This window comes from Sturnira hondurensis, unplaced genomic scaffold, assembly GCF_014824575.4.
Source record: "Sturnira hondurensis isolate 20B ecotype Veracruz unplaced genomic scaffold, ASM1482457v3 Scaffold0008196, whole genome shotgun sequence".
NCBI classification, from domain to species: Eukaryota; Metazoa; Chordata; class Mammalia; order Chiroptera; family Phyllostomidae; genus Sturnira; species Sturnira hondurensis.
Genome location: NW_028080827.1, coordinates 19,498,263 through 19,525,294, shown reverse-complemented (window position 1 = coordinate 19,525,294; position 27,032 = coordinate 19,498,263). Strand labels below are relative to the sequence as shown.

Here is a 27,032-nt window from a genome sequence, read left to right as displayed (position 1 = left end):
CCGCGAGTCTGCACTGCAGACGGCCCTCGGCTGCAGCTCTGGCCCCGGATCTCTGGGCAAGGCCGTCTCCCACTCAGGGCACGGAGCTCCTTGACAACAGGCGCCCTGCCTTGCTCATCACAGTGGGCACTTAATAAATGATTAAACAATTTAGTAATGAATGAATGATACACACAAAGGGCTAAGCGTAACACTTATGTCTGTCAAACTCTCTGGTTTACAAAACACTTCCGTGAGTCTCATCTCACCCTGATTGTACAGGTGCAGGCCTGAAGGCTCTGAGACAGTCCATGAACTTTTAAATCTACCCAGGTATTAAGACGTCAAGATTCAGAGAAAAATGATAGCTATCATTACTTTGTTTTCTAACACAATGACTTTACAGTATTTAAAAGACTCATCATAGGTCATCCCCACTGACCTGACCCCCCCCCAAATTTCGCTCCATACAATAGTTTCTATTTCTTTTGGTGGCTGGGACTAAGGAAGAAATAGCAGTTAGGCACTCAAATAATGCCCTATTAATGTTTCCCTTACTGAAGTGTAAGCTCCTCACAGGCAGGAGCCATCTCAAATGCATCTCTGTATCCTCCCCCACTGCCTGGAATACTGACTCAGACATGAGAGGGCCAATAAATAACAATGAATCAACAAAGTCCAACTCTAACACTTCATTAGGAACTGTGAGCAAGGGGCTGTTTGCAACATGCATTGGCCCAAACATTCGACTCCTGGGTGCAGCAGCAAGCTCCAGGGCTCCAAATGTCAAGGGAACGTCAAGCTGATCCTGGGTTCAGCCCTGGCTCCAAGCCAGCCCCGCAGTCATGGACTCGCTGACCTGTGGGCCCCTCCTCTTCCCAGCCTCTGTGTGCAGCTCTCCTAGTCAAGGTTATCAAGCAGCCTTGGCAATAGGTCTGTCCCCAGAAGTCTGAGAAAGGAGTGTCAAAGATGAAGACTTTTTCCCCTTTTCCCTGGGGTGAGAGTAGCCTGGCAAAGCCGAGGTAGGTAACAGGAGGAGGCTGTGCTAAAAAAGAAGCACAAAGAGGCAGGAGCTGGTGTGTATCCGAAGATTCCCCCACTTGCCTCTGGTCTTGGGGCTTTGATACAAGCAAGCCCAACTCCCCTTCCAAACAAACCAAGCCAGGAGCTCAGTTCAGCTCCTAACAACGGTGCCAAAGCACCGATCCTATCAGTGGAGGCACGAGTTACCAGAGTCCATCAGAACAGTCATTTTAAATGTGCTAGGCTCCTGGTGGCTGATGGGACATGCACATACCTTCTCCTTCTCCTCAGTGGCAACTGTTGACTCCATCCTTATAAACTGCCCAGGAGGACACCTGCAGCTTTACTCAGGCACTCACACAGGTGAGGAGTGAGATTCTGTTCCACAAAGTGTCTATGCTCTGCCCATCCTGCCAGACCTCAGTGTATCCTGAGAGCCCCTGTGTCTGTGGACAGGGTAGAGCTGGAAGGCCCTAACACACAGCTATAATTGCCCGACGTTACTGTTGCTGCTCACGGTTACATTTTAGCCAAAACCCTTGTCAAAATCTCCTCGGACTGAGGGCTCCTTTCAACTCCCAGGTCCAGATCTCACAGAGCACTTGGAAGCACCTAGTGCCCCAGCCCTCGCACACAGTAGGATATCTTATAAAAAGGCAGTCTGGAGAAGGCAGACAATCTGACAAGCAACGGCCACAATCCACAGGGCTTACCAGCCACGTCCATATCACTAGTGGGAGGCCAGCTAACCACCTCCCCAAAACGTGGCCTTTAGTCCTCTGCCTGAGACCAAAACGGCAGCAGCTGTTGCCAGGGGAGACAAGGTGACCCAGAGGCGTGGGCACAGAATCCAGGGATGGAAACCCACTTCGTCTGGGTCCACCCAAGCAACCGAGTTTCCCTAACTGAGAAAAGATGTTTCTGTTTTTGTTTTTTTAAATCTGCCTTATCAGTAGGTCCTTGCTAGGCAAGTAGAAGATGCCCCTCTCCTAACATTGTGGAGAGTCCAGGGAGCCAGCTATCTTGAACTCTCCAGAAACATCCAAAGCTTCATATGCCTCAGGCTGCAGAGACCTTTGGAAGAGGGAAAAGGGAGGCCAAAGCTACGTTCACCCAGTGGGCAAACTTTGACCAGGGCAGGGGAAAGCGAGGCCTCTCTCCGCCTGGCTGTCCCCTGGCCTCAGATTGAACATTAGCAACCTAACCAACAAAGATCCATGCTGCCCTCCCCTGCAGCCCCCCCCCACTAGTTAACAGTCCTTTAGTATTCAACAAAGAATGTATTCAGAACCTTCAAAGTCAACAGCAGTGGGGGGCAGGAAAAGGAGCACGCTGGGTCGGAATCCCGAGTCTCCGGCAGCCAGCCTTTCCACCTCCCTCCTCTGATGTTTCTCAGCTTGGAAAACGAGATAAACCTTAACCCTGACTGCCTTATCTGTTTCCCAGGATTTTCTTCCTTTCTTCATTTCATGAAACCACGTGAAAGTGCTCCATACACTGTAAAGCATTTTACACAGCTGCTCATATTCTAATTGATACCATTTTTTTTTCTGTTGCAAGGCATAAACCACTTGTCCTCAGTGTACCTGGGCAGCTAAGAAGGCAGGTTGCAGAAACCCCTCCTCGGGAGGAAGAAGCAGGACACGGACTGGCCCCGCTCGCCCACCCCACCCCATCCAAAGAATAAAGAAGGATTAAGAACCGGAGCTGGGACCAGAACCCAGGGCTCCCTGACCATCACATCACACCACCTCCTCTGAAGTCAGTCCTGGCTCCAGATCACAGGCCGGGAGCGCGCTTCCCAGACAGCACACCGCCTTCCCTCCCCCTTTATTGACTGGATCCACCCAGTTTAAAAAAATTATTATTTTTTAAGTCAGTGCTCCCACCATATGTGGCATTTATTTCCAGAGGAGGCCTGCCCTGGGTTCCCGGGACAGATGTTGCTTTGTGCCTGCCTGACACGGCTGGCAGCTCTCACCCAGCTGCTCCAAGCAGGTGGCCAAGGACGGAGTCCACTCCTGGCTCAAGAGCACGGATGACAATCTCTGTGGGGCTCAAGCCTGCCATGACCCCCTACACATTCCTCTGCAGTCCAGGACCCCAAAGACATCACACACCCCCCCACCCCCGCCACACACCCTCCCTTGGCACAGTCAGACTTTAGAGTGGCTGAGGGGGAGAGACAGGGGACTAGGGTGTCCCCCCACAACACACACCCCCATTTCCAGCGAGGCGGGGAGCAGCTGAACTAAGAGAAGGTCCTGGGGGTTGCAGAGAAGTCACAGACCCCTTCTACCAGCCATCTGTGAGCTCCCCCCGTCCTAGCTCGCGCGATGTGGATTATAAAGGAGGTCCAGACAGATGGCAAAGCTCTTGGGGAAGGAGGGCTCTGCAGGAATGCGAGGGCCACTGCGAGGCCCACTTTGGGGTGCGTTTTGTTATCTGGTCTGCTCTAAACCCCCTCTGTTCTGCATCAGCCCGAACTCTCAGACTGAAAGGAGGGCAAAAAAGGTCGGGGGCGGTGGAGGGGGGCGTGAAAACCCTACTCTCTACCACTTGCCTCTCATTTGAAAGTCAGAGCGTTGCACTGAGACCAAAGTGAGTGTGTGCGGAGGGGGGCGGGAGACTGGCACAACCAAGTCTAAAAATACTCGATAAAAATGCTAATCCCGAAGGCAAAGAGAGAACGAAGAAGGAATCTGTCAATCACAAGGCTCCCGCTCCTCACCCACAGCCCCAGCTGCACCGACTGCATTCCTGTTGAGGAGGAAAGACGTGGGGGGACAGGGCTGAGGAAAAGAAAGGGAGAGACACCGCCACCTCCACGAGCGCGGGCCTCGGGGGCGGGAGGCGCCGGCGGAGGAGGGGCTCCGGCCCGCGGAGCCGAACAAAGCGGGCCTCAACTTTGAGCCCACAGCTCCCCGGAGCGGGGGCGGCCAATTCCAGCAGCGCCCCCTTCCCAGGAGGTGAAAAGCGAGTGTGAGGTCTGGAAGTGAGAGTGCCGCGTGGAAGCCCCAGGCTCTGAATCTTTGCAAATCCAGAGGAGGTTTTGTTTGGGGTCCCCTTTCTGACCGCGCTCCCACCCCCGCCCTTTACACACACGCTCGCACACACCGCCTCTCCGGATCCGACCCCCCGCCCCGCCGGCCCCGCAGCACAGGGGTCGCTCGGGTCCCCACCTGGGGATGGTGATGCACTTGGTGTTGACGTTCTGCGTGGTGATGGCCTTCTCCAGCTCGTCCAGCTGCCCCGTCTTCTTGAGTTTCTTGACCAAACTCTTGACCGCCTTCTCACACCACTTCTCCTCCTGCCCGTTCTGCTCGCCCTTCTTCCAGCCCAGCAGGCGCTTCACGATCGGGGGGGTGAAGGGCAGGATGGACGACATGGCTGGGGAGGGCACGCGGGCGCCGAGGGACGCCCCCGGCGGGGCTGGGCGCGGCGGAACGCCGGGGGCGCAAAGAGGAGCTGGGCCGGGGCTGCCCAAACTTCTTCGTTTCAACTCTCGGCGAACTTGCCGGTGCTCCGAGCCAGGCCGCGGCGCTGCAGCCTACGGGGCTCTCTCGGCAGACAGAAGGGCGGCGGGGAAAGCCGGCGGGCGGAGGACAGCAGCACTGGGTCGGGCAGGCCCCGAACGCGGGGCGGAGGCGGCGGCCGCGAGCCTCAGAGTGGCAGAAGAAAGTTTGGGTTTCCGCACCGGGTGGCTGTTTGGGTGCCGCCTCCAGGAAGGAAAGTCCAACCCCCAGCCAAACTTTGCTCGCCTCGATCGCTTTGATGCGCAGATCCCTCCGCCTCGGCAGCCTCGCCCCTAGCTACCCTCCTCCTTCACGGCTCGCTCGCTCGCTCGCTCGCTCCCCGGGCCGGCCTGGGCAGTGCGCCGCGCTCCAGCTCCCGCCTGCTTCCAGTCTGTGTTTCATGCAAATCCGCGTGCAGCCTCCTTTCCAAGCGCTGTCACCGCCCCCTTGCCGCCGGGGCTCCCCGCCTCCGCCCCCGAGCCCCACCACCTCCTCCCCTGGGCGCCCTGCCCGCCCCCAGCCTCCCGGAGGGCGCCCGGCCTCCCTCGCCCGCCGCGGAGCACGCCCACGTGGGCGAACAGGGACAGTGGCGGCCCAGGCTGGAGCGCGCAGGACTCCGCGCAGCCACGACCTGAGTCCCGCGGGCGCCGGGAGGAAGTCGTGGGAAAGGAGAGGCGAGAGGGGCAGCCGGCGCGGAACCCACCCTCAGGAAGCCCGGTTGGAGTTGCGGGACTGAAAGGGTTAGATTGGCCGCGAAAGCGTAGTATCCGGCCAAAGGCTGGCGATGCACCCCAGGGAGGACCCGGGTCCGAGAGAGGGCGCACGGAAGACTGAGGCCCAGGAAGTCGCGGCGCTCACTTGGACGCCCGCGCTGATCCCAATCAGGGGCCTTAGCGGGCACCCGCGACCTCGGGGCTGTTTTTATTCTCTTCGCTGAGATCAAGACGGCTGAAAGCCCGGAGACTGTGGGGGAAGGAGGGAGTTGGGGGCGGGGAGAAGTGGGCTCTCCAAAGTGGACGTTTGGGAATCTCAGTGACTCCCTGGATAATAGCAGAAGCCAGGGCTTCCTTGGGCCTTGTGAGTGAGTGCCCGGTAGAAAATGGGCATCAAAGACATCTGTCGAGTACGCGAAGGAATGAATGGGGGCGCTTTACAATTTATCTTTGGGAGGAAATAGCGTTACAAGGTGTTTGGAATCTTACGATACAGAACGAACGATCCGAAATTGGACACCTAGTGAATGGGAGACAGCGCTTTGTTTCCAAAGCTGTGAACGCGCCAACGGCGGGGCCAAGAGGGAGCACTTGGGTAATTTATGTGTTCAGAAGTTAGCCTTGGGTTTGGGGGCTCTGGGGATTTTTCTCTCCACCCGCGGAACTGAGAGGCATCTGCCCACAAAGCCTGCGACTGCTTTCAGGAGTTCGTTACCCCAGGCCTTCAGGGCCTTTCTCCGGCTGCCCCTCCCCTGCCAGGCCTGTAGCCTGGTGTCTAAGGCCTTTGTTTGTTTTTAACAGCGGGAAATCCCCGTTGTGAGAAAGAAGTTATCCGCAAACCTTCCTGCCTGGGGAGTTACAAAGCCCTGTGAGGTAGGCCTGAATCCACAAAGTCAGCCCCGACGCCGCAGGGGTCCCCTGCCTTGTCGAAGAGAATAGCCTCCCACAGGCCAGTCAGCTGCTGCTGCTGAGCCCGGCTCTCGGCCCTTCCTTCCTTCTAAATTCCCCGCTTGGTGGACCTTAAAGGAGAATTCCTGAACCCCAACTGGGGCATAAGGACCTGCTTCCCCTCCTGGCTGGTCTTCCTGCAGCTGCTATAGCCTTAGGTTTCCCTCTCTTCTTCCAAGTCCTCAACACAAAAGTGAAGGAAGGAAGACAGTCGACACATTGGTGGCTTTCTTCATTCCAGGAGGCCCAAGTGCAGCCCTCTGAATTAATCACCCTAGTGACCGTGGAGGTAGGTGTCCCTATGCCTCCCACTTACAGAGATTACACAATACTCAGGATCCCAAGTAGCAGAGCAGGGATCTGAACAGAATGCTTTGCCCCTGCACCCAGCCTTGTGGTTGTGGAAGGGGAAGACCTCATTGACAGAGCTGTCTGCAAAACAAAAGTCCTTTGCACAGGCGTGCTATGTGACACTACAAGAAATGTTTGCTCACCTGTGAAATGGCGGTGGGGAATCTAACTTGAAAAGGTTTGCAAACAAGTCAAATGCTGTAAAGCAAAACCACGCCTCGGGGCCCCTGGGAAGGCTGAGGGGAGAGGGCGGGTGTGGGACCGCAGTTTGGTTAGACACGCACTCATTTCTGGGACCTGAACGGAACAACGAAGGTCCCTAACCTCCAGGAGCTCATAGGGGTGGCAGGTGTGTGCCTGGGAGAAAGGGGTCCGTGCAGTCATCGTTGCCTCTCCCAGGAAAACGTTAATTTTAACCTGAATCGAACCGAGCAGGTCCAGCTGTTGAGAGGTGGTCAAAGTGAAAGGACCTCCAGCTCCATCAGTGACTGGCAAGGCTTTCAGTCCTGGCTCTCTTCCTCCCTTCGCCCCCCTGAGCATCTATCTCTTCTCTCAGCTGTGAGGACGGGATAAATGGTTCTTACTGTGCAGAGTGGTGAGTCTAGCAAGAGCATTAAAATTGTCCTCCTCCACTGCAAGCCCCTCGCTTTGCACAAGCAGAAGCGATGTCTGGTGAAGGGAGGCAGTTTGCACTGGGGAGGCAAGGAGCCTCAGACCTGGGGATGAAATGTAGTAGAAGGGCCTTTTATGTACCTCACCCTCCAAAGTCATGACGTCAGAAGGGCCCTCATTTGGCCCTCCCATTTTCCTGAGGGGAGGAGAGCACTAGTCAGCAGCTAGTTAGTGTGACTGGCCACGCTTTCCTGAGCTTTCTTTGCATGCGGGCATCCGTGTAAGAGGGACAGCTGTGCATGCAGAAGAACAAGGGCTGGACCCACATGTCAGTCCAACAAGTGCCATTTCTGGTCTGGTTCTTTCTCCTCTGGCCTCAGTTCTCCGTGGGAAGAACCAAGGGAATAAGCCCAGTTTCACAAAGCAATGAGGAGAGTTGAGGGATGGATTCCTCTGGGTGCCAAATGGTCCCCACGTGCTCCCCGACTTGGGCAGCAAATGACTGGGCGGCTCCAGATGGATCGTAACTCTGTTCTGGTGCTTGTTCTCCAGGGGCCAGCTCTTGCAGAGGTTGTCCTTGGAAGGGAAACGTTAGCCCAGTTAATTTTTCATCATGGTAAGTGCAAAGTTCAAGAGAGGTGGGCTGGGACCAGAGGCAGCAACTCTGTTTCCCTGAGAATAGCCCTATCAGGAAGGAACACTGTAAGCAGACTTGCCACAGGGTTTGCATGTGTTTGGAGTGGCTCCCAGGTAGACTACTGGAAGGAAACAAACACCTGATTTTAATTTCAATTGTTTTTCCTTTAGCTAAAGGGTGCTGTTTCATCACAGTGGGTAAATCTCGAAGGAACATTAAAATTGTTCTGTCCCCAAAGGACACAAACAGAGAGTGATATCTGGGGGAGGGAGGTGACTTGCAGCATGGGGAGAAGTCAGGGCCAGAACTCTCATCAGAGCGCCCTCACCGGAGAGCGAGGCTCAGTCTTCGCTCAGACCTTTGCTGTAGCTCTTAATAGCACCTCAAATACACGAGCTCTCCCCAGGCACCAGACAGACCTGAGTTAAATCTCTAGCTCTGCCCTGGCTGGTGTGGCTCAGTGGAATGAGTGCCGGCCTGAGAATCAAGGGGTCGCCGGTTCAATTCCCAGCCAGGGTTGTGGGCCAGGCCCCCAGTAGGGGGTTCAAATGAGAGGCAACCACACATTGATGTTTCTCTCCCTGTCTTCCCCTCTCTCTAAAAATAAATAAATAAAATCCTTAAATTTTTCTCTAGTTCTATCATTCCCAGCTGCCTGACTTGGGGGCAAGTCCCTTAACCCTCTGTGTGTGAGTTTCCTCATCCATATAATGGAAATAATAATAATGCTTATCTCTTAGGGTTGCTGTAAGGAATCTAGCACGCCGGGCGGCAGCTTGCCACAAGCACATAGTGTGTTTTCCGTAAACGTGGATGTGAGTGATGCTCACCATAGAGTGCGGTGCAGAAGTTAGCAGCACAATGAATGGGCGGATCTTAAGCGAAAACAGTTACCAGAGAATGAAGTCAATAACGTAATGCTACATATATAAAAATTACATGTGCATGAGACAACTATATACATTTTGAAACAAGTCATACAAAAAGATACACATTGAACCACTTCAGGCCCATTAAGGTGGCTATTATCAAAATAACAAAGTAACAAGTGTTGGTGAAGATGTGGAGAAACTGGGATCCCTGTGCTTTGCTGGTGGGAATGAAAAGGGACGCGGCCACCGTGGAAAGCAGTAAGATGGTTCCTCAAAAATTAAACATTGAACTACCACTTGATCCAGCAATTCTGCCTCTGGGTGTGTAGCCCAAAGAAGCAAAAGCAAGGACTCAGACAGATGTTTCTGCACCCATGCTCACGGCAGTATTATTCACTGTAGCCAAAAGGTGGAAGCAACCCAAGGGTCTGTTGGTGGATGAGTGGATAAACAAAATGTTGTATATGGATACAATGGGGTATTTTTTATACAACCTAAAAGAGGTAACCCCTGGCAACACCATGGGTGAATCTTGAAGACATTGTGCAAAGTGAAATAAGCCAGTTACAAAAACCAAACAAACCCAACCCAACCCACTGATACTGTATACTCCACTTGTATGAGGCCCCCAGAATGCTCACAGAGACAGAACGCAGAAGGGGGGTTGCCAGGGGCTGGGGCAGGGGAGATGGGGAGTTAGTGTTTAGTGGGTACGGAGTTTCAGAAGGGAAGATGAGTACGTTCTGGATTGGACGGTGATGATCGCTGCACAGCAATGTGAATCTATTTGATGTCACAAAACTGTATTAAAAATGGTTAGCATGGTAAATTTTATGTTGTATATATTTTACCACAATAAAAAAATACATGTGGAAAAAACCACATCGAGCACAGCAGCGCAGGTATTTGAGGGTGGGTGTGTGGGAATGGGGGAGGAGGGTCAGGCAGGGGGATAAGTAAATGGATTCCTGAATCTGTGATGATGACGTCTGTGGGCTGAGGGGCGTGATTGGCCTCACCCTCCGCTCCAGAGCTACCGTGGTCCAAGGTGCTCCACACATGGTAGTCAGTTTACTAACTGTTCTCTAGTTTGCTCCAAAGGCAGAGCCTTTCATTTCTAGCAACTTCCATCCCAGTAATCGTGATGTCCCACATTTAGAAAATCCACTCAAAATGACTGAATATGCCTGCCTTGTGGCAGCCCATAGGAACATGTAGGCTCAGGCATTGGCTCCACCTGACAGCGTAGGAAACTGAGGGTTTGGGGACTCCTGCCATTTGGGGGTCTGATCTACCCAGGCTGTGGACCAGAACTTCAAGGTTAAGGTCTTGTGCGAAGTTGTCGGTCACCCCAAGGTGGTGGTGGTGGTTGCCACTTCACAGAGCCGGCACCGGAGATGCGGGGAGTTCGGCTGCTGTTGTGCAGACTGGACAGCTGCCTCCTAGTAGCCAGCCCAGCCTGGCCCTCTCTGTCCCCAGGCCCCCCAGCTGGATTCTTGGTGTAGATTACAGAGTGTCCCTGGGAGAAGGTGGCTGTGACAGAAGGAGAGGGGAGTAGGTACTGTCCAAGGAAGGTACAGAGAGGGACCAGGTCTGACTTGGGGAGATTTGGGGCAGGGGGTTGAACTTGGGTTTAGGGACACCGCAGCTACGTGCAGACAGGCACAGGGCCAGGGCTGCGGGGGAGGACAAGATGGGCCTTCAGGGAGGCAGGTGGCACCCAGAGCAGGCCTCACAGGGCAACTGTGAGTTCTCCTGCAGGAGCCCTCCCCAGAGCTCAGCAGCTGCAGGTCTGGGGGGGGGGGGCGGTCAGGAGAGGATCCTGGTAGGTGCATGGTTGTGTGTGTGTGTCCTGGGGTGTTCGTCACCCTCTCNGGAGAGGATCCTGGTAGGTGCGTGGTTGTGTGCGTGTGTGTGCGTGTGTCCTGGGGCGTTCGTCACCCTCTCCGTACACACAAAGGCATTGATGAAATTCAGGTGTGTGTTGTGTTACCTGCCTCTGTCTGCCTGTGCCTCTGATGTCTGCCTCCTTCAGGTCACATTGCTTCCTGGAATCAGTCCAGCCCTGTATGTTTACGTAAAACAGGTACATGTCATGTGAGTTTTCTCCCAGGGCTCACGTGTTTTTGTCTTTGTGTTTTATGTATGCATACCTTCATAGAGGTCAGTGTTTCCCCTTCCTGTTTTGGGAGACAGTAAGAGTCACAAGCGCAGCCTTGGCTCAGGCCCAGGGCCTCCCTCAGCCCACCTTCGATTTGCAATGACATGGACCTAACTAGTAGTAGTGGGAAAACTGCTGGTTCACTGCCATTGCCCTTACACTGAAAAGTACCCGGGCACTTGCGCCGCCACTGAAGAGCGGTGCCCAAATGAAAATCTAGTTCCATGAAGTCGCAGAGGTTATAGCCTTTGAATTATTAGTGCTACTTTTATCCTCACCTAAGGACATTTTTTCATTGTGTTTAGAGAGAACAGTTGTGAGTTTGATACATATGGATATACACATATACATACATGCATATATATATGTGTGTGTGTGTGTGTGTATGTATGTGTATATATATATATATATATATATATATATATATATATATATATACCGAGAGAGCAAGAGAAAGAAAGGGGGAGGGAGTGAGAGAGACGTCAACAAGAGAGAGGTGTCCGTTGCTTGCCTTCTCATAAGTGCCCTGATCGAGGATCAAACCGACAACTGGGTGTGTGCGCTGAGCGGGAATCAAACCCTCCACCTTTGGTCTAAAGAATGATGCTCCAATCAACGGAGCCACACCTGCCAGGCTCCATTGTCTTTAATATATTGACAAGCTATTTTTACATTTAAAATGAACAGAGTATACTATACCAAAGTGACACCTCAATTTTTTAAAAAAATGCTTTAAAAAGAGAAAGGAAACAATGTGGGGTGAAAGCAGAGTGGGGTCCGCGCAGGGTGAGGACCGTGGGTTCCGGGGTGGAAGGGCCGAGGCAGTGGGCGTTCGGACTGGCTGGTCAGCTCCCCGAGCTGCTGTGGCGCTGGGGGGCCTGTTGGTGCTGCTGGGGCGTCCGGCACTGGTGTGTGAAAGGAGAAGCGGGGACCCTCCCCTCTCGGGTTAACACGCATCTAGAGCGCTCCCCAGTTTACAGACAACCCAGTACCCGGAAACACCGTGCAGTCGACTCAGACTCCGAAGGGATGAGATCAAAGAGAAACAAGGAAAAGATGACCCTCTCCCGGGCGTTCAACCTAAAGATAGATGGGTTCGGTGTTGGTGGGCTTTGTTACAAAAGTAACATGTCTTCATTGTAGACACATTAAATTTTTATGGTAACATCAATTATAAAAAAAGGCTATCTGCAATTAAAATGGTATAGATGACCTTTGAAAACATAACGTTAAGCAGAAGAACAAGTCACAAAAGACCACAGGTTGTGTGATCCCATTTCTAGGAAATGCCCAGATAAACCAATCGTACAGGCAGAAAGTAGGTTTCTAGTTATCTGGGGCTGGGGGTGGGTGGGTGTGAAAAGTGACTCTTACTGGTACAGGATTTGTTTCTGGGGTAATGAAAATGCTCTGAAGTTGAGTGTGGCGATGGCTGGACAACTCTGAACACACTAAACACACCACATGTTTTATGTTTAAATGGGTGAATTGTATGATATGTGAAGTTTACCTTCATAAAGATGTTTTTAAAAATAATGACAAACACATTTTGAGATCTTAATAGTGCTAGGCCCTGTTCTAAGCACTTTACAGCAATTTGATTAAGTCAGTTTTTACAGCGGCCTGTGGTGTGGGTTATTATCACCCCTTTTCTGGAAAAGGACATTGAGACAGGGGAGGTGACATCAGTGAGTGACCATGCCCAGCTGATCCTGCTAGACAGTCAACTGCTTTTTCACTACATATAATGGGAACATCTTTCTGTGTCAATAAATATACACTTACTACCTTATTTTGCATGACTGTGGAGCATTCTGTCATGTGAATCTGTTATGATTTACTAAGCCAGTTTCCCAAGGTTGGACATGTAGGCGGCTGTCAATCTTATTTGGTATCATACGAGTGCTATTTTGAAACATTTTTGTACATAAACATTTGTGTACATCTCGGGTTTTTTTCTTAGAACAAGTCCCTAGAAACATTGCTATTTTTGAGGCCATTACCAAATGGTCCCCTGAAAAGATCATCACCCCAGCTGCATAGGGTGAGATTTTACCTGCCTCACTGAGCCATCGATAGCTCCATTCAAGGGGACCAGAGAACTTCACACTTTAACCGTGACTATTTTTTTTCTTTTGTTTCCTTCTTTAATCAACAGATGAAAAAGTGTCTCTGCTGAAAGGCCTCTTAGCACGGAGCAGAGAGCTAGCTGCCTGCCCGAAGGTGAGGAGTAATCATTGGATGCTGTTGTTGGCCAGCAGTACAGGTAACCACATGCCTCAGCCCTCTTCCCCTGCCTCAGCAGTTAGGGCGCCCCAGAGCCAGGTGCTTGCCTCTTTTCTTTTACAGCCTCTCCCTGGATGATCCTGTTTACCCTTGAGTCTCATCTAACCCTACAAAGGGACCCCCGCACTGAGGTGTCCAGCCTAACTCCCCTCCACAACTCCAGTCTATCCTGACACATGTCCCCAGCGCATTGAAGGTGCTTGATGAATGTTTGCCAGGTGAGTGAATTAATAATGAGGAAACTGAGACCCAGGAAGATTGAATGACCCACCCAAGGTCTCTTGACTGAAGTGTGGCCTCCTGACACATGGCAGGCTCTTCACCCAGTGCTCCCGGCCAATGGGTCAGGGGCTCTCAGGAAGCCTGGCCTGCAGTGTATGAACAGGAGGATCTGCGTGAAAACTGTTTTGAGTGCTAGTTGCTAAAATCCATGCAACCTGCCCTGGCTCCTGTGGCTCAACGGATTGATTGCCAGCCTGCAAACCAAAAGGTTGCTGGTTCGGTTCCCAGTCAGGATGCATGCCTGGGCTATGGGCCAGGCCCCCAGCTGGGGGCAAATGAGAAGCAACTGGTCCATGTATCTCTCACACATCCGCTGTTTCTCTTCCTCTCTTTCTCCCTCCTTCCCCTCTCTCTAAAAATAAATAAAATCTTTAAAAAAAAATAAAATAAAATCCATGCCACCAGATCACAGTTTTACCGTTTCTCCCGTGGATTCTGTTTTAGTTGCATTATACATACTGCTCTCAAATAATTACCAGAAGACAGGAACCGGAACAGTCCAAGGAGAATGCTGCAGGGTGACACACAGGTCCCCGTCAGGGCTGACATCGTGCGCACACACGAAGAGGGTGACTGTGACTGGCCTACAACGCATCTGAGGCACCTGGTGCTTGGTTAAGGGAGGGTGAACTGTCTCACTGGTGCCAGGGGCATTGGAGGGGCTGGTCCTACCAGGGGGCTGCTCCCAACCTGCACGCCACACTCCCAGTCTCCGTTTCTTCATCTGTAAAACTAAGTGCTGAGCCTGGCTGCGGGGACTGCAAGTGCCCATATAGGACTCAAGTATCCTCCTTCACATTCCCCGGGTGGACACTGCAGGTGGGTTACCCAGTCCCTCTCTGCCTTGGAACCCTTTAAACTCTGCCACGGGGCCGTCTCTCTTCTGGTTGAAGCCTATTCGTCCCTGTGACTCTTGTAGCCCTGGCCTTCTAACTCCATCCTAGAGACACACTCCTCTGGTCTTTGGGAACCCCCTGATCAGAGGCAAATGACTGGGGGAGAGTAACACCGCAAGTCCTCATCAGCTTTAAGCAAAAGCCAGGCTCTCGGGGCCTGATCCTGCCAAGGAGGCCCAGGAGGCCCAGGAGGCCCAGGAGGCCCAGGACAGCAGCTATGAGAGGCCAGAGGCCGTGGAGAAGGAAGGGGAGCTCAGCGCCCCTTGGGGCATCAGGACACGTGGTTTCACTTTCATGTGGGGGCCTGTTGGACCGGTTGCAGGAGCATGCATTGTGAGCACACTCGTACTGAGCTCTCTGTAGAAGAAATGCCACAAGAGAAGAGCCTGGCCTCCCACCCCTGGTCAGCACATGGTCTAATCTGGGAGGCAGAGAATAAGAGTTCTGTGCCCACTGACTTGAATAAACAGAGCAGAAAATCATCTATCTAATTAATGGACGTGTTATCACGGTCCAGAACACACCTGGCAAAAGCAGTGTGTCAATACGTATTTGAATGAGTGAGTGAGAAATGAACATAAAGACACTAGCAAAGGAACTGTCCTTGAAGCTTAGCTGGGTAGCATGGACTCGTATTTCCGTAGTTCTCTCCCTCCTCCCCTCAGATTTTTCCAAGTGAGGCCATGTTACCTTAACTTAATGTCCAAAACACACAATTATGCACTCCCCCTCAAATTCAAACTCCACTTTCCGTGGTTTTGTGGTGTGCGACGCCTTCATTAAGGGCATTTTTGCCATCGTTGTTAGTTTCTAAGCAGACCCAGGCTGGTTTCAGTAGGAATGTGTTAGCCATACGATGCATCAGCTTGGGCTGCCCTAGGAAATTCTAAAACCCTTTGTGATTGCATCTTCTGTGAAGTTGGAGGCCCCCAGCCCAGCATTCCATTTGGTTCAGGGCTAGGAACTGATTCTTCGTGGGGAAACTTGTGCAAACACGTCAGTCAGCATCAGAGGTCAGTCCACAACCTGGCCAAATGTGGAAACTCCAAACATGAACATTAATTATGAGAGACAACAACATGTTTTTATTTTGTTGTCCCTTCAAACTGGAACCAAGGAAGGTCACTGAGCTCACACACATTCTTCCCCCTCCCCCAGGTATGGGGGGTGTGCATGCTAGGCTGGCCACACCCCAATACCACACTGCTTGGACTTAGTTCTCTCCCGGGAGCTGGACACAGCTCACCGAATTTAGAAGATGTGGGCTGAGCACTCACTATGTACAGGACCCCCTTGGCAGATGGCGTGACTCAGGAGGCAGAGCAAGTAGGCACTTAGGCCAACAGTAAATCCACCCCCCGCTCCACCCGCCACCCTCCTGCCAGGGAGAAAAGGTCAGCTTCCTTGCATTCATCCAGGATTTTGCAATCAGAATCTCTAGAAGAAAACTATTTTGAGTTTAGCTCACATGAATGGGTGGTACTTCTTCAGGTTTAGGACTGTTTTTGTTCGAATTTCCTATGAGGGGCCAGGTCTCTCAGGGCAGCGCAGGGTCTCCCCATAGCTAGGTCCCAGCAGCAGCCCCGTGGGAGTGCAGAGATGAATCAGACACAGTCCCAGGGCAAGGCCGCACAGTGCAATAACCACAGCTTTCCAACCTCCAGCCCGTCGGTCTAAGCTGGTCAAGAGGAGCCAGGGATCCCTGTGACCACACAGCCCAGCACCACCATTCCAGAGCCCTGGACAGAAGCCATCGCGAGTGCCTGTGTTTCTTGGGACCCACAAAATCACATCCAGGGACTGGAGGCGGCTTCCTAGAAACATTCTGTCGCACCAGAATCTGCTGATCTAGGAGTCAGGGACCAAGGATTTTTTCCTCAGCTCCACCAGGAATTTCACTGACATCTTATGTCCAAGAATCCTTTGCAAACATTTGGTGGTTTATGACTGACTCCTGTTGCTACCTCGAGGGTGTCCTAGAGCTTCTTTGAGAGCCAGGCCCTCCCCTATAAAATGATGCAATAAACACAGCCGAGAGATGTGAAAGGCTTTGAAAAGCTGCGTGGCAGTGGGCAAGGTAAACTGCTTTTAGCATCGTCAGTTGTCCCCACCGCCCGCCTACCCCCCCCCCCGCCCCGCCTCCCCACAGTAGCTGGCTCCCTAACTCCCCTCCCCCGCACCCCGTGCCCCAGGGCCTTCCTCCAAAAGATCCAACTCCAGGAGTTCAATGTGGGGAACACGCAGGAGGTGTTGATTCCACGAGTTCCCCTCCTCCAAGGGTCTTCCTCTTTCCTCCAGAGAGCCAGTGGGGAGAGACAGCGTCCCTGCCCTTGGAGCTCGCTCACCCTCTTCCCCAGACACAGGGGTTTCCTCCTGTCCTGGAGTGGGACTCATGGACCTGGGGCAGAAATGTTCCCAGGGTTGAGATGCAGGGTGGGGTGCCTAGGAATGCAGGTTTTGAATTTTGCTGACATAGGTCTAAAACTCCACTTTCCCGTTCATTTTACCAGGTTAAGACACAGTTCCAGTGTGAACTAATTTCCCCATCTCTGGGCTATGCTATGGCAAATAACTTACTCATGAGTAATGTGGCCATGTTTGTGCAGAGTTTATTTAGATAAGAAAAACAACCCCAGGCCTCATGGGAGGGGCTGCTCAGCAGGGCAGAGCCAGCTCCACTTCCTGGGCCTGCCTGGGGGTGGGGGCCAGGCCCTGGGGCGGCTGAGGATGGATGGGGAGGGCTGCTGGGAAGCCTGCCTGGCCCCAGACCTCTCTGGGCACCCCCGCTGCTGAGAGGGAAGGTGAGGGAAGGGGCCAAAGGGTGAGGGACAGGGAGCTGGGAATTGGATATGGAGTGTGGCTCCGTCCCTCCATAGCCTTGGGTGAGACGCCTCCACCCTCTGAGCACCAGCTTCCTCTCCCTGAACAGTGGTGGGTTTGGGGATAAAACTGCAGCATCCACCCCACAGGGGACTGTGGGGAATGAAAGGGACCAGGTAGGGGAGAGCACCTGGTGAACTGCAGAGGACAGGGCATGGGTTAGTTATTAATTAATGTCTGGATTCAGGCCGTGTTTACCAGCTACACACACCAGGGAAGTGGGCACAATGCCAGGACTCAAAGCCCCGGGGCCCAGGTCCTAGCAATCACTGCGTCTCGAGTCTCTTGGCCTCCCTGAGCCTCAGCATTCTTCCCAGAGGAGTGGGGCTGGTCGGCCCTCCGCTGTGTAATCCTCAAGGCTCTGACTCGCCTGGCTTGAGGGAAAGCTAGATATGAAAGTGGTTTGCAAATGGCAATACGTGCAAACGTGAGGTGACTGAGGTGCCAAGTTATCTAAAAGGTTATTCATCAACCAACCCATCAACACACACTCAGTGAGCCAGGCACTGAGGATACAGAGATCAAGAGTCTAGCTGGAAAAAAAACACCCCAAAGTCCAGCTGGAGAAAAGAGAAAGGAGGCTGCACGTGAAGTGCTGCCCAGCAGCACCCAGGAGCCAGCCTGGGCTCACCGGAGCCACGCATCTCCCTGCAGGTGATGCAGTCCTGCTTCACCTGTGACACTTCGGGACCAGTGCCTTAGCTCCGTTGTTCCTAAACTGCTTATTTTTCATGCAGAATCTGTTTTTTAAACAAACAGTTAAACAGAACACCAGGTCATAAAGCATGAAAGCAAATCTGCTCTGTTTAATACAGGCGAGGGCCCAGAGCCAGGACCACCCCGCACCCACCTCGCGTCCACCCGCCGACTCGCTCCCCAGTTCCGCCCCTCAGCAGCCCCGAGGGCCCTCCTCCCAGTGCTGAGTCTGTAGCTCTAACACCGCAGTGAGGGAGGTACCCGGGCCTGCGTCCACAGAAGCATTATCTGGGATGACGAACACTGGAGACAGCCTCCATGTCCACCAGCAGGAGTGAAGTACACAGATAGTGGTCTGTGCATGCAGCGTGCTTAACTCCGGTCCCTCGAAGGTGAATGGGCGCCACTCATCAGCAGAGGTCACTCTCCTAAACGTGCTATTGAGCCCAAAAAGCCAGGTGCAGAGTATATTGTTAATATACATTATTCGCATAAAATCCAAAGACATACAAAAAAATATTGTATATGCTTACTGACATATATATATATATATATATATATATATATATATATACATACAGGTAGAGTATAAAGATGTACACGGAAGCCCTGGCTGATGTGGCTCAGTGGATTGATCATGGGCTGCAAACCAAAGGGGCACAGGTTCGATTCCCAGTCAGGACACATACCTGGGTTGCGGGACAGGTCCCCAGTGGGGACCATACGAGAGGCAACCACACATTTCTCCCTCTCTTTCTCCCTCCCCTCCCTTTTTATTGATTTATTTAAAAATAAATCAATAAAAATCTTTAAAAATGTACATGAGAAATAAGAAAACTTCTAGGGGAAAACATAGGAGAATAGCTTCATGACTTGGGGGCAGAAAAATATTTCTTTTTTAAAAAAATATTTCATTTATTTATTTTTAGAGAGAGGGGAAGGGAAGGAGAAAGAGAGGGAGAGAAACATCAATGTGTGGTTGCCTCCCGTGTGTCCCTTACTGAGGACCTGGCATGCAACCCAGGCATGTGCCCTGACTGGGAACTGAACCGGCAACCATTTCATTTGCAGGCCTATACTCAATCCACTGAGCTACAACAGCCAGGGCAGGAAAAGATTTCTTAAACATGGTCCAAAAAGAACTAACCATAAAAATTCGATACCATTTATTTATTTATTTATTTATTTATTTTAAATATATTTTATTGATTATACCATTACAGTTGTTCTATTCCCCCCTTCAATCCCTTCCACCTGCACCCTCCCTCCCCCACCATTCTGCCCCCCTTAGTTTATAACCACGTGTCTCAAGTTCTTTGGATTCTATATTTCCCCCACTATTCTCACCCCCCCATCTATTTTCTACCTACCATCTATGCTATTTTCTGTGCCTTCTCCCCTCTTCTCCCCCTCCCACCCCCCTGTTTCTAACCCTCCATGTGTTCTTCATTTCTATGGTTCCACTCCTGATCTAGCTGTCCTCTTGGTTTGCTTTTGTTTTAGGTGTGGTTGTTAATAGCTGTGTGTTTGCTGTCCTTTCACTGTTAATATTTTTCATCTTCTTTTTCTTATATAAGTCCCTTTAGCATTTCATATAATAAGGGCTTGGTAATGATGAACTCCTTGAACTTGACCTTATCTGAGAAGCACTTTATCTGTCCTTCCATTCTAAATGAAAGCTTTGCTGGATAAAGCAATCTTGGCTGTAGGTCTTTGGATTTCATGACTTGGAATACTTCTTTCCAGCCCCTTCTTGCCTGTAAGGTCTCTTTTGAGAAATCCGCTGACAGTCTGATGGGTACTCCTTTGTAGGTGACTGTCCCCTTATCCCTTGATGCTTCTAGGATTCTCTCCTTCATTTTGGTCTTGGCTAATGTAATTATGATGTGCCTTGGTGTGTTCCTTCTTGGGTCCAACTTCTTTGGCACTCTCTGAGCTTCCTGGATTTCCTGGAAGTCTATTTCCTTTGCCAGACTGGGGAAGTTCTCCTTTATTATTTGTTCAAATACGTTTTCCACTCGTGGCTGTTTCTTTCCCCCTTCTGGTACCCCTATAATTCGGATGTTGGAACGTTTAAAGATGTCCTGGAGGTTCCTAAGCCTCTCCTCATTTTTTTGAATTCTCATTTCTTCATTCCTTTCTGGTGGGATGTTTTGTTCTTCCTTCTGGTCCATTCCATTGATTTGAGTCCCAGTTTCCTTTCCATCACTATTGGTTTCCTGTGCATCTCCCTTCATTTCAATTAGTTTAGCCTTCATATGTTCCTCTAATTTGTGACTATATTCCTCTAATTTGTGACTATAATCTACCAGTTCTGTGAGCATCCTGATAAATAGTGTCTTGAATTGTGCTTCTGAGAGGCTGGCAATTTCTCGGTCGCTTAGAGTTATTGGCTCTGGGACTTTGAGTTCTTCTTGCGCCATCTTTTGGGCTGTTCGTGCCTGTTCCATAGCAGGATCAGAGCCCTAAAGTGTTCACTAGAACAGGGCAACTAAGTCGCTGGGTTGTGACGTTGTATGTGGGGGCGGGGTTAAAGAGGGACAATGGCTCTCACTGGTATTGCAGGGCAACTAAGTCACTGGGTTGTGACGCTGTATGTGGGGGCGGGGTCAAAGAGGGACTATGGCGTCCTGTCTGCCGCCTGCCGCCATGGCCCTCACCGGTGCCGCAGTTGCTGCCGTCACCGGGCCCACGCGTTTCGTCCCACTGCACGCGAGTGTGCCACCGCCGTCAGCCCTCGCCCCCTGGGGCCTGCGTGGTCTGTCTCACTGTGCGCGAATATGCGCCCGCGGTCTGCCCCGCACCCCAACTGGTTCCCGTCTGCCTGCGCGCCTGGGTCGGGGGCCCTGTCCTGCCCGACCCTGCTCGCTGCTGGCTCCGCCCCTCTTACCGTCCCCGTTGAATGGTTAGATGTAGTCGGACTTCCGTATAATTCAATTTTCTGTCCTTTGGTTGTGTCTTTGTTTCTCAAAACCTTTGTTTTATTCAAACTTGGTTGTGGGAGAAGGCACAGCGTTTCCACCTATGCCTCCATCTTGGCGGAAGTCCTCGATACCATTTAAAAACCGGTAAATGGGACTTCATTGAAACTAAGAGCTGTTTGTCAAAAAGACAAGGAAGAGGTATTTTGAAGCAACAGAGAGAGTCGGGAAAGGTGTTTGCAATATAAATATGTAAGGGCTTTATCAAAAACACAAGGAACTTCTACAAATCAAAAAGAAAGAGATTATTTAATTTTTTAAAATTGAACTTGACTACACTTTATAAAAGGGGATCTCCAAAGTCTACTGAGCATATAAAAAGGGTTTAACATCACTGATTATCAGGCAAATGCAAATTAAAATACATTGCCATACCATTATACACCCCTTAGGATGGCTACATTTGTTTAAGTTATTCTTTTTTAAATATCTTTATTATATCCTCATACTTTTAAAAAAGATTTTATTTACTTATTTTTACAGAGAAGGGAAAGGAAGGAGAAAGAGAAGGAGAGAAATATCAATGCGTAGTTGCCTCTCACATGCCCCCCTACTGGGGACCTGGCCTGCAACCCAGGCATGTGCCCTGACTGGGAGTTGAAGAGGCATCCCTCTGGTTCTCAGGCCCGCGCTCAATCCACTGAGCTTTGCCAACTAGGATGGATGGCTAAACTTTTAAAAACTGACAGCCCCAAGTCTTACCAAGGACATGGATCAAACAGAGTTCCCATCCATTGCTGGTCAGGGTGGAGATCGGTGCGACCATTTATAAAACTGGTTGATGGCATCTATTACAGGATGTGTGTAAACGGCCCCAGAAAGTCCATTACTGGTCATACACCCAACAGAGACAAGTGATTAAATCAGCCAAAGACATGTACAAGAATGTTTATATGTTCACAATATCCTCACACTGGAAATAATTGGTAGAATGGTTAAATCACGGCATAGACACAGTGGAATACTAAACGGTTTTTAAAAAATGAACCGTCACACAGAACAATCTCATAGGTGAATTGTATAGAGGAAATAAACCAGATACAAAAAAAGCGTACACTGTATATTCATGCGATGGCCCAACACTGTGAGGCAGAGGTCAGACTGATGGGACCCTGGGGGCTGGCTGACTGTGAGGGGCATGGTGCCCTGGGGGCTGACTGACCGTGAGGAGCGTGAGACACGCTCTGCACTTGACCTGAGTGGTGGTTACATTCATCAAGGGGATGAATGTAACACGGGCACATTCATCAAGATAGAGGCTGAAGATCTGTGCACTGAATATAAGTAACACACTGACTGAAATCTTACAAAACAGCCCTGAGTCACTGGTTGGAGCACCTCATCTGGTGCCCCAAATGTTGCAGATTGCGTATGGGAGGCAAATGATCAATGTTTCTCTCTCTCCCTCCCTCCCTCTCTTTCCAAAGTCAGTAAAAACATCCTCAGGTGAGGATTGAAAAAAGAAAAAAAATTAAAAAATTAAAAAACAAAAAGATGTGTGTGAGAATGAAAATTACAAAGTTTAGGCTAAGCACTGTATTCAGAAGTATTTCTTACGCAGGGAGGGAGAAATCACATGGAACAGCTTCTAGTGCCGTGTCCGAGTCCTAGAGGAGGCCTTTTAGTTAGATAAAAGCCTGGAGTTTTGATAGTAAACTAGATTAAATTTTCTATTTAGTGATATGAGACTGCTGTGAAGGCTGAAAGGACTGAAAAGACTCAGGAAAGCTCCAAGGCCTGCCTGAGATTGTATTCAGGGATGGGAAGGAAGAGAGTTGTCTAAAAAAGACAGGGAAAAAAATGAAGTTGACTTCTGTTTGCATGCTGAGTCCAGCTGGAACCATAAAACATTACATCTGTGTAAAAGTGCCTGGCACACACCAGATCACCTACTATTTCCCCTGGACCATGGGAGAAGCTGTTTCCCAGGTCACCTTGGCCCTGCTCCAAGCCCAAGAAGGGCCTCCCACTCCCAAGAAGGCCTTGCTCGGGCTGGAGGCTGACAGGAAAAAAATGTCTCTGCAAACTGTTGCCTCCGCCTCTGGAATTTACACGCGCCTCACTGCCCTTGGCTGAACATTCCTGCCTGAGATTCCAGCCGAACCATGAAACGACTGCTCTGTGAGGGCCCGGGACTGGCAGGGGCTGGCAGGCCGCTCCCAGCTTCCGAATTGCTGTCAGAGGCTGTGACCTCACTTCCTTAGCTCGCTCCAAGGTGGGCCTCCTCATCCTGAATGCCATGTGGACAGGAGGGCAGCGGCTTGGGCTCAAGGGCCTGGCTCAGGACGGCGAGCGAGACTCGGTCAGACCACTGGGGAGTCACACACCTGTGCCCTGGTTCAAAGTTAAATGCAGAGGAAACACCCCATTCCAGGAGAGTGGGGGGAAGTGGATGTCCTCTTAGCTCAGCTTTCTGGATAAGTAAAAAGGAGAAAAGGAGCTGCCATTTATTGAACACTTACTATGTACCAGGCCCTGTGCTAGGGGCTTTACACGGGCTCTCTTAGACTGCTGCAGGAAAACATAAATGTGTGAGATGGACATTATAACTCCCATCTTGCAGAAGAGACGAAGGGATGCCTGAGAAGTTTGAAAACTAGCAAACGGTGGGGCTGCATTTTCCATGTACTCTTTCCTCGGCGTTCTACTACCCTGAGTACAGTAACCTTCTGACGTCAATATGCTCCACAGCAGTAGCAAATCCAGGGGCTCCAGATATTTTTCTGGTGCATAATATTGCCTAGAGTATTGCCATGTTCAGAGACGGGGGCAGGGGTTAGCCTGCCTGAGTTGCCCCATTCAGGAGCTGTGTGCCCACAGAAGGGTTATTTACCTTCTCTGAACCTCAGTTCCTTATCCGAAAGGAACAATACTATTAATAGCGTCTTCTTTGGTGCATTGTGAAGGTGACAGGTGACCATGCACAGGAAGCCCTTAGTCCCAATTTAGCAAGTTGTATGGGCTCAGTAATTATTACTTGGGATTACTCTTACCCCAACTTAGTGAGGCACGGGAAAAACTATGGCGACCTCATACTGACAGCTGATTAGGACCCTGAGGTTCACAGGTTAGAAGCCATCCAAGGTCACACACGATCACTAAGACAGCCCTAATCCATGGCCTGTGTCTCGGCAGGATGCCAGCCCCCTCAAGGGTCACCTCTCACCTCTGGAGACCTCCCAGAGGTTTTCAGGCCTTCACCAACATGCTCTGCCTCACAGCCCACACACAGTGGGAGGCACGGAGCCATGGGCACAGACAGAGAAGGGCGGGTGGCTGGACTGCAGGCTACCAGAGAGCGTGGCTCTGTGTAGTCTGTCCTCTGCAGAGCAGTTTGCAGGGGGCTGCTTGGAATAGACAAAAAAGCATGGAAAGTCCTGTGGGCAAAAAGTCCTCCCCAACCCCTCTGCTCCAAGTCCTGGGAGGCCCCTCTGCCCCCAGGATTAAGTCCTTAACATAGTTTCACATCATGTTACGTTTTTTCCTGGCTCCTCCCCAGTGTGATCTCTTGAAGCATTGTATTGAGTGTCTGCACCCTTTTCTCCCCAGTCCCCCTAACACACTCACACCTGCCCAGTGCAAGCTCACCTCTCCCCAGTTAGGCTGGAGACCCTCCTCTCATCCGTGAGCCCGTACATCTGGGCTCTGGCCCATTGCTGGCCTGGACTCTGAGAACAATGGCAGACTTACAAGCCAGCAGAGGAACCCAGCTCATTCAGAGTAAAAATAACCTGTCAAATCGATTACAGTGGCAGAACCAATTAGGGTGACCACATGGGGAACAAATCTGCAGCGCTCAACTTCATCGTCTCTCTGTTCCAACAGCACTCAGCTGGGCCGCGTGACTGAGGCGAACGCCTGTTACATAACTGATATTTTTATTCTTTGCCCCTCTCATCAGAAAGAGATGCTGTGCAATTTCATTTTTCTTCAAAGTGGGAAAAAAGGCAAGGGCAAAAAGAAAGTCTAGAACCCTTCGTTGTGAATAAACACATGTAAAACTACTTGTTAGTTACGTGAACTTAGGCAAGGTGATTTCCTTCTGTGACTTCCCTCCTGCAAAGGAAGAAATTTGGACTTGATGGTCTCTAAGAGCCATCCTCACCAATTCTAACTTTTTATCGCCTGGGACAACTTTGGCCCTTAATTTCTGCACAGACAAAAAGGGGATCTTATTTACCTCTGAGTTACCCCATTCTGTACAGTATCTGTATACTGGGATACTCCGCAAATGTCTGCTGAACCAAACGAACTGGTTCACTCTTCATCATTTCATTTTTCCAGGACACTTGCTAGGCATGGGAAGAAAAACAGCAAAGCTGTATAAAGAACACTGTCCTCCACGTGAGGGAGGCTGGGCTGCATGTCTGAGAAGCGCTGCTGTCTTGGCAAGAGAGATAAATGAGCACCAGGGGCAGAAGGTGCGCAGGGAAGAGGGTATTTCTAACCCTGGTGTGGTCATGAAGCACTTCCTGGGAGAGGTGAATTTGGTTTGAGATTTGATTCTGACAGTTTGAATAGATGAAAGATGCTCCGGACGCATTTTAGGAGCGGCCTATGGACGGAGAAGTGGGAAGCTGGCGGGGTGGAGGGTGCTGATATCCTGAAAGCAGTGGGAGAGGAAGGTGGGACAGAGTCTGTAAGAACACCTCCTTCTCCTCCGGCCAGGGCATGAACTTGTCATTGTGAATAGAGACAGACCCTGGCACCAGCCAGGAGCAGTCTGCAGGTCCAGCATCACAGGGAACGGGCCAGGGGTTTTGTTGTCGTTAGCTGCGGAAGTGTAGTCCTTTTGCTCTGCAGAGTGGGCCCTACATTCACCCACTTTGCACAGCTGTACACTCGCCGCTTTTCAGGTCTGGGAGAGATTTAAAGGTCAGGCATCACGGCAGACGTTGTCAGTGCCCTCCCCCGCCTCCTCATCACTCACCCACACTGCGGGCTGCTGACTGCCAGTGCTGCCAGCACCGGGGACCAGAGTGGGGCAAACCCACAGTGCCCGAGAGCCCATGCTCCTGGAAACAGCCCCCCACTAATGAGGGATGAGGGTGTGGTGGATAAACCCCAGCTTCCTCACCCCTTGGGCAGGTAACTCTGTGGAGTGCTGCGACTCTGTCCCCCAGAGTCCCCACCAAGAGGGAGCCCCAGTGCCCATGGTGATGACCTGCCCAATAGCACACCTCTTATCAGCTTGCTTCCCCCCTCACTTCCATATCCCCTCGACCTGGGTTTCTAAATACCACCTCCCAAATTAACTACAGTTGGCTCACTGTATTAGCGGGTTCCGTATCCACAAATTCAACCAACCATAGACGAAAAGTACTTGAAAAAATGTTACACTGTTGCCAATTGTAACATTTAACGCTTTCTGATGAGAGCATGCTATGTACTTAGGACTCGGAATGGCTGCCTCTGTGCTGAACATGTACAGAAATTTTGTCTTGTCATTATGCCCTGAACAATGCAATATAACAATTATTTGCACAGCATTTCATTGTATGAGGCATTACAAGCAATCTAGAGATGATTGAAAGTGTGCAGGAGGGTGTGTGCAGGTCACATGCAAATACTGGGCCATTTCACGTAAGAGACGTGAGCAGTTGCAGGCTTTAGCGTCCACGGGTCCTTGAACAGGTCTCCTGTGGAGACCAGGGAACAGCTATGCTCCGTGCGTACACTCGAATCCTTGACTCAAGGTCAGCTTCTGGGGAAACCCAAATGAAGACAATTAATGAAACTCCCTCATATTATAGCTGGGGAAACTGAGACCCAAAGAGGAGAAGTTGGTTTCCCTGCAGCCACTGAACAGCTGGTTGAGTGAGGACATGTGCGGGGCCTTCGGGGTCCCAGCCCTGCTCCCCACTCACTAAACCAGACAGGTCTGGGACTAGTGCTCCCTCCCCTCTGCCCCCCTCAAGGCTCCCCCAGTCAGGAGTCAGCACCAGGGACTATTCTTCTCCCACTCCTGTTTGAACAGAAAGCAAGAGGCCTCCATGGGGGAGGAGGCGGGAGCCTGGGGCTCCCAGACGTGGCCCCCACTGTCCTGGAAAGGGTGCTTTGGTCTCTGTGGTAACCAGGGCGGCTGCCCCACTTATCTGATTTCAGAGAATCAGCCACATCCTTTGGTTCCAACTGCTGGGGCCTACACGGCATATTTGCAAAATGGAGCAAACTAGCCCTTTAAAAAAAAGAGAGGGTGC

The 27,032-nt window shown here is 51.1% G+C and overlaps 1 protein-coding gene across 1 annotated transcript in view; it reads right to left on the bottom strand.

The window, feature by feature from the left end:
* SMAD3 (SMAD family member 3) overlaps positions 1 to 4,923 on the bottom strand; it is a 114,807-nt gene extending 109,884 nt beyond the window's left edge. The window contains exon 1 of the mRNA XM_037054204.1: positions 4,185 to 4,923. Within this exon, the coding sequence (XP_036910099.1) occupies positions 4,185 to 4,390 (206 nt within the window). The 5' untranslated portion in view covers positions 4,391 to 4,923. The remainder of the gene's footprint in view (positions 1 to 4,184) is intronic.
* Positions 4,924 to 27,032: the final 22,109 nt, after the last annotated feature.